General features: G+C 45.7%; 2 protein-coding genes across 7 annotated transcripts in view; one reads left to right on the forward strand and one right to left on the reverse strand.

The window, feature by feature from the left end:
* Positions 1–1,026, reverse strand: part of TRIM35 (tripartite motif containing 35) — a 28,016-nt gene extending 26,990 nt beyond the window's left edge. Inside the window, exon 1 of one of the 2 annotated variants that reach the window (XM_024250556.3) lies at positions 410–1,026. In XM_024250556.3, coding sequence (XP_024106324.1) covers positions 410–844 — 435 coding nt within the window. In that variant the 5' untranslated portion in view covers positions 845–1,026. 2 annotated transcript variants of the gene reach the window in all.
* A 118-nt stretch (positions 1,027–1,144) lies between these two features.
* Positions 1,145–12,118, forward strand: part of PTK2B (protein tyrosine kinase 2 beta) — a 149,440-nt gene continuing 138,466 nt past the window's right edge. The window contains exons 1-5 of one of the 5 annotated variants that reach the window (XM_063726353.1): positions 1,145–1,317; positions 1,913–1,996; positions 2,803–2,849; positions 8,265–8,362; positions 9,484–9,714. The gene's annotated coding sequence lies outside the window, so the exon portion shown is untranslated. Of the gene's footprint in view, positions 1,997–2,802; positions 2,850–8,244; positions 8,363–9,483; positions 9,715–12,118 lie in introns of all 5 variants that reach the window. The other 4 variants (XM_063726355.1, XM_063726354.1, XM_063726356.1 and 1 more) reach the window with 4 other exon arrangements.

Below are 12,118 nucleotides of genomic sequence, written 5' to 3' on the forward strand. Positions count from 1 at the left end.
CTGGCCAGGTCTGTGGCTCCTCCTCCACTTCTAAATTGAGTGTGCCAAGCTACAGGGCTCGTGGGCTGCACCCACATCCGTGCCGCTTAAATGGACCTGGGCCACACCCGGCTGGCACAAGGAGTGCATGGCCTGGACCCTTCAGAAGCAAGTGTCGCTGTCTTGGGAACATCATGTAACCTCGTCTCACTTTCCGTTCGCATTCTCTTCTCCCAGCACGGGCCCCTGGGCCGACCTTGAAGAAGCGGCCAGCCCTGGGAACCTGGGTCGGAGAGGTGGGGTCCTGCATGCTGGGAGCGAGACGCGGACACACTGGGCTCTGGCAGACAGGAGGGGCGGGAGCCGCAGAGCCAAGGGGTTCCGGGTTCCAGACCCGGCTCGGCCGCCTCGTGCAAATCGCTGCTCTTACCCGAAAGTCGTGGGCAGTGTCCTTCACCGGCTGCACGCGGTGCCCCTGGTGTCGGGGGTCTGCCTGGCAGGAGCAGCACAGCAGCTCCTTGTCCTCGAGGCAGAAGAGGCTGAGCTGTCCGCGGTGCAGGCGGCAGACGCGCGAGAAGCGGTAGCTGGTCCAGCGCGCGCCCTCAGCCTCCTCGCGCAGCAGCTTCTCCACCAGGTTGTTGAGGGTGTGGTTGGTGCGCAGGTCAGCGGGTGACGCCCGGTCTTTGCACACCGGGCAGGTGGGCGACACCTGCACCTCCCAGCAGCGGCTCACGCACCCGCGGCAGAAGTTGTGGCCGCAGCGCAGAGTGACTGCGTCGCGGAAGGGGTCGTAGCAGACGGCGCAGAGCAACTCCTCCTTGAAGGAGCGGGAAGGCCCGGGGGACACGTCGGGGCTCCGCTCCATGGCACGGGCAGCCGGCTCGGGCGCCCGGAACTTTTGCTCCGGCCCCTCCCACCCGCCTGGCTGCCAGCGCCCGCGACCCGAGTGCTGGGAATCGCCCAGTCCCTTCCCCTAGAACGCTGAGAGACAGCGGCGCTGGCCAATCGTGCGGGGGGGAAGGCGAGGGGGGGAGGGGGGCGTCCGGAGGAGCCCCACCCACTTCCGGTGTGCACGGGAAATCCTGGGAGAGTGGGGCGGGCCTTGTGCCAGCAGTTCCCGCCTCCTCAGGTCTGGGCGGGTCCGTGGCCGGGATAGCACGGAAGGGTCTCCCAGGCGGCGCAGTAGGGCTTCCGTGTCACTGGAAACCTACTTCCGGCTGGAAATGGGAAAAGGAGCCTCTTCCTTAACCAATCCCGGGGAACCTCAGGCTCGCGGATGGGAGAAACCAGAGATCCCAACTTCCTGCTTCCGAAGCAGTGGCTGGGTCTTAAAGCACCGTGAGTGCAATCACCACTTAAGTTTGCAGCGCCTGTTTGAGGACTTATGCCACTCTTGCATTAGTCGTTTACTTATTTTGGCCAGTCTTCTTCTGGCCCACCGCGGTAAGGAGAAACAAGAGAGGGGAGGCGGCAGAAGAGCTCCGAGAAAACCTGATTCTTGTCCTGTGGTTGAAAAAGTGAACAGGTCATCATGTTTCAAAGTCCATTTACTCATGAGTACAATGGCTGTAATATCTCTGTTTCCATGAAATGTGAGGATAAAGTGAAATAAATCTGGAAAGTGCTCATGACAAGCACTGTTTCAATGGGCAAATGCCCATTAAAACAGTGAAATTGAGGACTTCTGCAAAATTTAGCTGAGATAACTAGAGTTCATGCTCAATTCTTGCCAGGTACAGTAGGCCTGGATGGTTCCTTCAAATCTTCATTCCTACTTCAGTTTGATCACTTTACAGCCTCCAGATGCAGAATACTTTTCACACGATGCACTTTCATTCCTTTTCTATTGGGAGACAATTCACATGTGTCATGTTCCTGCATGTCTTGAGAGAGCAAGAGGCACTGACTGCCTTTTTCCGACTATGTTTTCAAGGATGTTTCTGCATTGAATAGCCCTGGAAGACAGAATTCTTGTCTCTCCAAAGATGTGGCAGACTTATTCCCAATTATAAGATATGTGAGTTTCCTAAACCTGGGGCCCCTCTCCTGTAATGCAACGTGCTGTGGCCTTCATCACATAGTCTTGCAAGAATTAGGGCTCAGAAAATGGCCCAATGACAATACTGTGACTACTATTATTGCTGTTAGTATTGTCCTTTGTCTCTGTCCCAGGAGTTTCATCTTTTACTAGTATTCATGAAATTTTGGCATGCAAACTTGTTAGTGTTGAAACTCAGAAAATAATACCCCAAAATGGCCTCAAAAGCAGAAATTTTTCTCTGCCCTCCTATCTCAGTCCCCCAAGGATAGCCATAGAAATTAGAATTCCTTTTCCCCAAGGCAGGTCATAGAAACCAGAACCCCTTTTTCCTAAAGCCAGTCTTGAAACCTTAAAATATTACTCTTTCTCTCTGCCTTTCTGTGGAAAAACTGGCCATAAAGAAATTATCTGACCTACCTTGTTTGACTGTAGGCCATAAGATCCCGATTCCGGAGAGGGTCCTACCCCATACCTGTTAGGGGTAGAAGGTGTCTGAGTTAACAGCAGTGAATCTGTATGGGTCTGCAGCAACCTCAATTCTTGCCGCCTTAGAAGAATTAGACTGAGGGGCACGATATGGTTTGGCTGTGTCCCCACCCCAAATCTCATCTTGAATTGTAATCCCCATAATTCCCACGTGTCAAGGGATAGACCAGGTGGAGGTAATTGAATCACGGGGGTGGTTTCCCCCATGCTATGCTACTGATAGTGAGTTCTCACGAGATCTGATGGTTTTGTTAAGTGTTTGGTAATTCCTCCTGTGTTCATTCTCCTTCCTGCAGCCTTGCAAAGGAGGTGTCTTGCTTCGCCTTCACCTTCCACTGTGATTGTAAGTTTTCTGAGGCCTTCCCAGCCATGCGGAACTGAGTCAAGTAAACCTCTTTCCTTTATAAATTACCCAGTCGGTCTAAGGCAGTTCTTTATAGCAATGTGAAAATGGACTAATACAAGGCATAAGGCAGAAAAAGAAACTGAGGCAAGTTTCAGAGCAAGAGTGGAAGTTTAAAAAGTTTGGGACAGGAAAGGAAGTACACTTGGAAGAGACCCAAGCAGGCAACTTGAGGGACAAGTGTGGCATTTAACCCTGATCCTGGGACTTCATATGCTGGGCCACTTCTGGAGTCTTGCTGCCCTCTCCCTTCATTCTTCCCTCAGTGTGAGCTGCCCGAATGCACAGTGCCCTCCCTATGCTTGGGAGGTGAGCATGCACCATGTGCTTAGGAATTTGTACACATGCCCATCTGAGGCTTTCTTCCCTTTTCCAGTGGAATGCCCCCGGAAGGTCATACTCCACTCTTTTGTCTCTTAATGTGCATGCCCAAGCTCGCTCACCCAATTTCTGAAATTTTATTGGAAGCTGATCACCAATCTCAAGTGTTTTTATCTGTTTGGGAAATTGCCTATGCCTAGCACCTGCTTTAATATCAATTAACATCAATTAACACTTTAGTGACAGCTGTGGACCATCAGGGACTTGTCTCTCTCTCTCTGGCCCATCTGCCAAATTATCCATTTTAGAAAGGCAGTGTGATAACTGCAAAACCATCACCTGGCATTCTTGCTTGAGGGAACTGGGGAGGGTAGAGTCCTCTCATGCCCTGCTCATGCCTGTCTGACTACCTGTAACATACCCGGAAGGAAGAAATGCGTGTTCGTAGAGGCCAAGAAAAATCTAGACAGACAGGCCTAGGTTCCCCACTCAGTTTATTAACATTAGCTCATACCCTTTTGTCCAATCATATTTCTACACAGCTACTCATACTTTGCTGAGCCTAAGCATGAAAATGAGCCATTTCCCCTGTATCTTTAGGTCTTCATTCTGAAGGCTCCCATGTCACGTAAAACTATGATCAGGCCAGGCATGGCGGATCGGGCCAGGTGCCGGTGGTGGCTCACACCTGTAACCCCAGCACTTTGGGAGGTCGAAGAAGGCCTTGAGCTCACAAGTTCAAAACCAACCTAGGCAACATAGCAAAACCCCGTCTCTGCAAAAAATACAACGAGCGCGTGTGGTGGTGTGCATCTATAGCGTGAGGCAGGAAAATAGGGTCTGGAGGCAGAGAACATAAGGCCAATTCACACTTCAGCTGCGACAGCAAATATCCTCCCCATAGGGCGTAGGCCAAGTAAATGACTTTGTAACTTTACCTCATCCTCTCCATTTACATAGGGCGTACCCCAAGTAACCAATGGAGTCCTCTAGAGGGTATTTAAACTCCCAAAAGTTCTGTAATGGGGCCTTTGAGCCCCTATGCTCAGGCCGGTTCCCACACTGTGAAGTGTACTTTCATTTTCCATAAAACCCTTCATGCCTTCCCTGCTTAGTTGATGCGTTTTTTCCAATTCTTTGTTCAAGATGCCAAGAACCTGGACACCCTCCACCATTAACAGTCCCAGCTACTCTGGAGGCTGAGGTGGGAGAATCGCTTGAATCCGGGAGGTGGCAGTGAGTCAAGATTGTGCCAGTGCACTCCAGCCCAGGTGACAGAGCCAGACCCTGTCTCAAAAAAATAAATTTCTATCCCTTTCCTCTTCTTAACCTTTTTGTCAGTGATTTGCAGTGAAACTTCAAGGGGCGAAGGAGATGTTTTCCCTTGGCCCACACATTAGCTTGCAAGTAGGGTAAAATCTCAGACCTTTAAAGTTCTTAACAATTTCCTTCCACACTTTTCCTCAGCATAGTCCTTTCCTCACAATGACAAGGGATGAATACCACTAACTCTAATTGCCTTCAGTGTTTCTTAAATGTGGTTCATGGTTCTCCTGCAATTACCTGGGGAGTTTTCTAAAAGCAGTTTCCTGGGCCCACTTTAATCTACTCATCTCTCTTGTGGAAAGTGAGGCCCAGGAATCTTCATTTTCGCTTGCATGCTAGGTGATTCTGAGGTGCAAGAAAGTTTGAAAGCAATTATCCTAGATCTATTCACCCAACAATTTGTTGGGTCTCCAGCTATGGTTAGTGGTTCAAAAATTAACCTTAGAGGCAATATCCAAAAAAGCCACAAGATGGGGCTAACAACGCTACACTCCAGATAGCCCTCTCCCCTCCCCCAATGCAGAATCTCATGTCGTCTCATTCTCTTTCATTGTGTTCTCTTATCTATGTGTCCCAGTTGTGTTGTGAATCGACATGTGTTGTTGTCTATGTGTTTCATTCTGTTCTTACCTGATCTTTCTTATTTTGTTGGTTTTTTTTTTTTTCTCATATTCTGAATGCGGCCACAAATCAAAAACAAGAAGGAAGAGTAGAAATTGTATCCTTTAAACTACAATACAAAGGTTAACATTAAACCAATAAGGCTCTTCAATCATTCTGGAAATCCAGAAAGGACTTAGTTCTAGTCCAAGCTCCACCACTACCCAGGGGCAGGACCTGGGGCATATTATTTCACTTTTCTAACTTGCTTTTCCTCCACTATAAAAGAAAAGATGGAACTAATTGCTCCAAGTTCTGACCAACTTAGACACTCTGAAATTGTTTTATTCTTTGCATATGGTGGGGGGGTGGGTAAGGGTGACTAAGACTTAGCCAGAGACCAGGAAAGAGAAATCTTGGTGACTAGAACCAATCTGTCACCAATTTATATTTCTCCTTTCAATACAAACGACCTTATTCAGAGGTCTTTATTGATGTTCAAGTCCTATGTATACTAGCTAATCTTCTGCAAGTGCTTACTCAAAAGTTCTCATAATCTCTAATTTCCTGCATCCCACCTCCCAAATGCCCTGCCAAGCACTGCCAGATTTCCAAACCCCTTGCCATCACCATATAAATTTGTGTAAGGAATGACTTTTTAAATTGTTAAGAAAATAAATTCCCAGGTGCAGAGAGTAAAGGAGGAAATTGCCTTGGTTTTTCTTTTTGAAACAGTGAACTAGAAAGTGGCTACTGCAAATAAAGGCAGAGATTGTTAGATTACATAAAAAGGCAAGACTCAACTATACGCTGGCTACAAGGAACTTACTTTAAATGTAAGCATACAGATTGAACTAACAGGATGGAAAAAGATATGCCACGCTAATGCTAATAAAAAGAAAGCTGGTATGACTATGTTAATATCAGACAAAGTAGATTTCAGATAACAAAATATTGCGATAAGGACAATAGTTGCTAAATAAAGTCAGCCACAGGGCTGGCAGCTGCATCTTCAGAAACAGGCATCCTGGCACTGCAGACATGATTGACCTTGTTCATCAGTAAATCTTTGAGGAAATCACTGTAGTCCGATGTACCTTTCCTGAGGCCTAAACTACAGAAACAAGGAGGGTGGGAGTTCTCAGTTGATCTGAATAATGCAGGGAGAACTTCTGTGAGAAATAGTGTTTAATCCAAGTAACTAGGGAAACACTGAGGGTGGTAAACTGCCTGCCTCTGGGTCATATTTGACTGCAAACATCTTTTATTTGACCTATACTTTTTTCTGTCTGTATCATTTATGATCTTTTAAGCTACATATAGATAAAATGCAACATCAAATGATTTAAGCCATGAGGGGGTGGATTATCTCACGTACCAGGAAATCTGGAGGCAAAAGGCATCCACTGTTGATTATGTCAGTGACTTTAGATTCATCCTCTCTCTGGTCAGCCTATGGCTTCCTTTTGGTTGGAAAATGACTGCAGCAACTCCAGCATCTTATCCTGATATGAACCAATGTCCAGAAATGAAATAAGGCCATTTCTCCCTGTATGTCTCATTTTTAGAGCTAAGAAACCTTTCTTAAAACCTTCCAGAATACTCCCTTGCATCTTATTGGCCAGAACTGGGTCACATGTTCACTTCCAAATTCATCACTGGCAAGGGGAATAAGACCGTCATGATTGACTTGAGATAATCAGAATTTACCTGAATCATGTGATGAAGGCGATTACCTGAGATACATTAGGGGCTCTGCTGTTTATTATAAAAGAGAGAAATTTTTCCATTCGATAGGCAGTGACCTAGGCAATATTATGTCTTCCAGTCCATGAACACAGGATGCCTTTTCCATTTCCTTATGCCTTCTATTATTTCTTTCACCAATATTTTGTAGTTCTCATCATTCAAGACTTTTGCCTCCCTGGTTAAGTTTATTTCCGAGTATCTTATTTTTGATGTCATTGTAAATGGAATTGTTTTTTCTTAACTTCCTTTGCAGATAGTTCACTGTCTGCCTTTGCGTTTTGAAAAAAGGAGGATCTGGCTTCATTAAGCTTACTTTTCTGCATGGCAATAGACTTTTGAGCTGAATAGCAGCTGCTCCCTGTAGGAGGGACATTTGTTCTCCCATTTGCCACAGTTCCTATCCAGCCAGCTTCCCTCATATTCCCTGCTTGGCCCCTGTAGGCATTTCGGCTTTCGACCTCTTGTTTAGATCATCCACATGAAGTTACACATTGCTGCAATTCATTATAAAGACACTGGAGTGGTACAGGAATAGACAGCCAACTTGGCAACTGGACACAACACAAAGCTGATTTTCCATGTTCCTCAAATTTATATTGAAGCACTCAATTATTTTATTGGAAACATTTTGGATGGGAATATTTCAGAAATATATTTTGTGTTTTTTTTCTCTAAAGCATGCAGAATGTAATATAAATCATACCTCATGATGCACCAAAATAGACAATAATACTCTACTGTGCTGGCTAATAAAGTAATAGGAGTTAATGAAGTATGCAGGTTTGTTTGTCTCTGTCCTGTAAATGGCCACAGATGCTTGTGTTTTGAGGGCTCTTGCACATGCTAGGCATTTTTTTCCTATCTAGAAGTTCTTCTTGCTTCTAACAATGCATTTGCCTGCAGCAATCTGCTTTCACTTGCTAGTTGATGTTTCCTGCACATGGTGGGCTGGGACCAGATCAACACGCTTGTTAAAATTATGGAATTCGACACTGGCAAGCAAGGTTTGGGCAGTCACTCAATGCTTCAGAGCTTATCCATGGGATGTCGGGGACCAGATGAGCCCACTCACAGATGGGAGTTAGGGGTTCAGAGCCAAGAAGACCGAAGTCATAGAGCTGATTCAGAGTTGGCAGGGCATCAGGGCAGTCTCCTTTTCCAGGCAGCCACTCTTTCTAGAAGCAGTCTGCAGGCCAGCCCTGCAGCGACCTGGGGAGTTCTGGAAATCCTGAAGCGTGCCCAATAGCTGGGGAAACCATGTGTCCTCTGTGGCAACCGTGTGTCCTTTGTGGCAATGAGGCTTTCTCTGCATGGTTTTGTTTGTTTGTTTTTGTGACAGAGTATTGCTCTATTGCCCAGGCTGGAATATAGCGGCATGACCTCGGCTTACTGCACCCTCCGCCTCCAGGGTTCAAGCAATTCTTCTGCCTCAGCCTCCGGAGTAGCTGGAATTACAGGTATGCACCATCACACCCAGCTAATTTTTGTATTTTTAGTAGACACGGGGTTTCACCATGTCGGTCAGCTGGTCTCGAACTCCTGACCTCAAGTGATCTGCCCGCCTCAGCCTCCCAAAGTGCTGGGATTACAGGCGTGAGCCACTGCGCCTGGCCTTGCATGTTGTTCTTTAATGGAACAATTAAAAACGCTCCTCTGTGTTTTCCATCCTTCCAAAAATTGACCCAAATCAATTTTTCAATGGTTTAACTATGCCTTTATTTTTCCCAAAGAGATTCACATTAGATTATTTCCAGGAGCCCTTTTTTATCCTCTGTGGAAAGATCTTATTTTGTTCATTTATTTTAACTTTTTCATTATGTGCATTTTCAAATGCACTCAATATTTTAGAGAGAACAGTATAATTAACCCCCACATACCATCATTCAGCTTGCATTATTATCAGCTTTGCTATTTTCGTTTTATCTCTCCCCTCTACAGATTTTTTTGTTTTTGATGGGGGAGGTGGAATATTTTAAAGCAACCTTTTTTTTTTTTTAGGAACCCATTTAAAAAAGTTATAACAGGGCCGGGCATGGTGGCTCATGCCTGTAATCCCAGCACTTTGGGAGGCTGAGGCGGGCGGATCACGAGGTCAGGAGATCGAGACTGTCCGGGTTAACATGGTGAAACCCCGTCTCTACTAAAAATACAAAAAAATTAGCCAGGCCTGGTGGCGGGCACCTGTAGTCCCAGCTACTCGGGAGGCTGAGACAGGAGAATGGCATGAACCTGGGAGGCGCAGCTTGTAGTGAGCCAAGATTGCGTCACTGCACTCTAGCCTGGGTGACAGAGCAAGACTCTGTCTCAAAAAAAAAAAAAAAAAAATTACAACAGGACATAATATCCATTAATGGTCAGTTATGAGCTATAGCAATAGCAAGGAAATGCACATGTATTTCTAGTTTTTCTAACAATCCCATAAGGTAAATTAATCCCATTTTATACATGAGAAAATTTAGGTTCTGCCTTGACTTGTATCTAAAAGAAAATAGGATAAATGGTGGTGTATTAGCTAGGATGCTCTGAAGAAAAGAAAAACACTGCTTATTTCTCTGTACTCTCATGTACCACTCAACAGTCACGCCTGATGCTGGATGTACAGGAGTTTCTCCACACCAAAAACTGATTCGCCAGTGAACACCAGCTGGTGAGACAGCCAGGTGGGAAGGGTCCCCAGAGAAACTCCAGTCAGCCTGTATACTGGGAGGAGTGTGCACTGGAGTGGAGCCACAGAAGTTCCTGCTGTTTGCAGTGGGGAGGAGCCTGGCCCCTCCTTTTCCTGGGTGGTACCTGCGATTCAAACTGTGAGGTAGGGAGCACATAGGGACTCTGGCTTTGTGAAGGGTCCCTGTTGCCATTTTTTTCCCTCTTCACCCAATAAAACCCTGCCTTACTCACCCTTCAAATTGTCTGTGAGCCTAATCTTTCATGGCCATGAGACAAGGACCCCATCTTTAGCTAAACTAAGGAAAAGTCCCACAACAGTGAGTGTTCCATAATTCAGCTAAATTCAGACACTATCTACCTGGAGACAGCATCAGATCCCACAGGCTAAGGGCTCAGTCCCACAAGACTGCCCCAACTCCCCACTCTTCCACCCCGCTCCAGCTTCAGATGCCAGTAGCAAGTCCCAGGTTGTGGCCTGTGATTCCGACTGACGGGCTATACATCAGGGTTCCCATGACCCCTCCTTAGGTTTGATTAATCTGCTAGAGTGGCTCACAAAGCTCAGAGAAACACTTTTCTTTCTTTTGTCCGTTATTAAAAAGGATATTGTGAAGGATACAGATGAGCAGCCAAAGGGAAGAGATGCACAGGGTGAGGTCTGTGGGAAGTGGCGTGGAGCTTCATGCCTTCCCTTAAAGTGCCACCCTTTGAGAACCTCTGCAAGTTCAGCTCTGAACCATGTTCTTTTGAGTTTTTAGGGAGTCTTCTTTATGTAGGCATGACTGATTACAGTATTGGCCATGGGTGATCAACTCAACCTTCAGCCCCTTTCCTTCCCCAAGTTTTAGGGGTAGCGCTGAAAGTTCAGCCTTCACATCATGCCTCAGTCTTTCTGATGACCAGCCCTCATCCTGAAGATATCTAAGGGATCTAAGATATCTAAGCCACCAGGCATCTCATTGGCATACAAAAGGCAATTTTTTTTTTTTTTTTTTGAGACAGGGTGTTGCTCTGTTGCCCAGGCTAAATTCATCCAGTGGTGCAATCATAGCTCATTGCATCCTCAGTCTCCTGGGCTCAAGCAATCCTCTTGCGTCAGCCTCCCAAGTAGCTAAAACTACAGGTGCATACCACCATGCCCAGCTAATTTTTGTATTTTTTTGTACAGATGAAGTCTTGCCATGTTGGCCAGGCTGGTCTTGAACTCCTGGCCTCAAGCAATCCTCCCGCCTCAGCCTCCCAAAATGTTTGGATTATAGGCATGAGCCACCATGCCTGGCCTCAAAAAAACATTCTTAACACCCTAGAAATTCCAAGGGTTTTAGAAGTTGTGTGCATGGTCAGAGACCAAATATATATTTCTTATTATGTCATAATATCACCAATGCAGTTCAGGCTATGGTAACAGAAAGACCAAAATGAAGTAACCCAAGCAACTTAAATTTCTTTCTCATGTAAAAGTTAAACTAGGTTCAGACTATGTCCAGGGTAAGCATGGTGGCTGGATGGTATTAGGTACCCAGATTCTTAACATCAGAGACCGGGTGGCTGTTCCAGGTTTCATTGTCAGGTGGTGGTGGAAAAGATAGAGTGGGAAATATTGGAGGATGTGCTCATTCCCTTGAAGGGCGTGATTCTGGAGTTGCATGCATAGCTTCTACTCTTCAACCATTGCGGAGAACTTAATCACATGGTCGCACCTGGTCACACCTGCAAGGGGTACTGGGAAATGTAGCCTTCATTTTGGGCAGGCTGTGACCATCTGAAAGTCAGGGATTCCATTATTAAGGAAAGAAAAGAGAAAGTTCTTTTTAAGTTGAGGGCATGATTTTGAGTTCCATTCAAGCCATACTCAACTTATTTTGGCCTCAACTGTGGCCCACTTGGTAAACATAGTGATGTCTGGTTAAATTAGAGGTAGACATCCCTTGGTGATGTAGTACCTTTTTAGTACTTGTACCTGTAAGTTTTCCTTTGTCCCTTTTTTTTTTTAAATGGAATATCACTGTGTCGCCCACGCTGGAGTGCAGTGGCATAATTACAGCTCACTGTAACCTCTGCCTCCCGGGTTCAAGCGATTCTCCTGCCTCAGCCCCACCACAGAGCTGGGACTACAGGCATACACCACTATGCCCAGCTAGCTTTTGTATTTGTCCGTTTTTTTTGTTAGAAAACTTACAACCATACTATTCTTTTAAAATAAAATTTATTCTACATAATAGTAAATTTACATGATGTAATTTAAATTCCATCATTTACAATGGAGAGATGCCAGTTACGTAATATCGCAGCCCTGCCAATGATGGGTTTGATTCAGTCCTGCTCTTTACCACCTGGGAGGCTGTGAATAATTTATTTACCTTCTCCAAGCTTCCTTTTCCTTTCCACAAACCAGGAATAGGACTAGCTACTTCATAGACAGTTGTGAAGACAAGCTAGACGACAGATGAAAGTTCTTGGCACAGAGTGAACACTTGATAAATTGTATGGCATATATGTATGTACTATCTCCCCATGAAGCTTACTTTAATTGCTATCATTTCTAA

Source organism: Pongo abelii, chromosome 7, assembly GCF_028885655.2.
Source record: "Pongo abelii isolate AG06213 chromosome 7, NHGRI_mPonAbe1-v2.0_pri, whole genome shotgun sequence".
In the NCBI taxonomy this organism is placed as follows: domain Eukaryota; kingdom Metazoa; phylum Chordata; class Mammalia; order Primates; family Hominidae; genus Pongo; species Pongo abelii.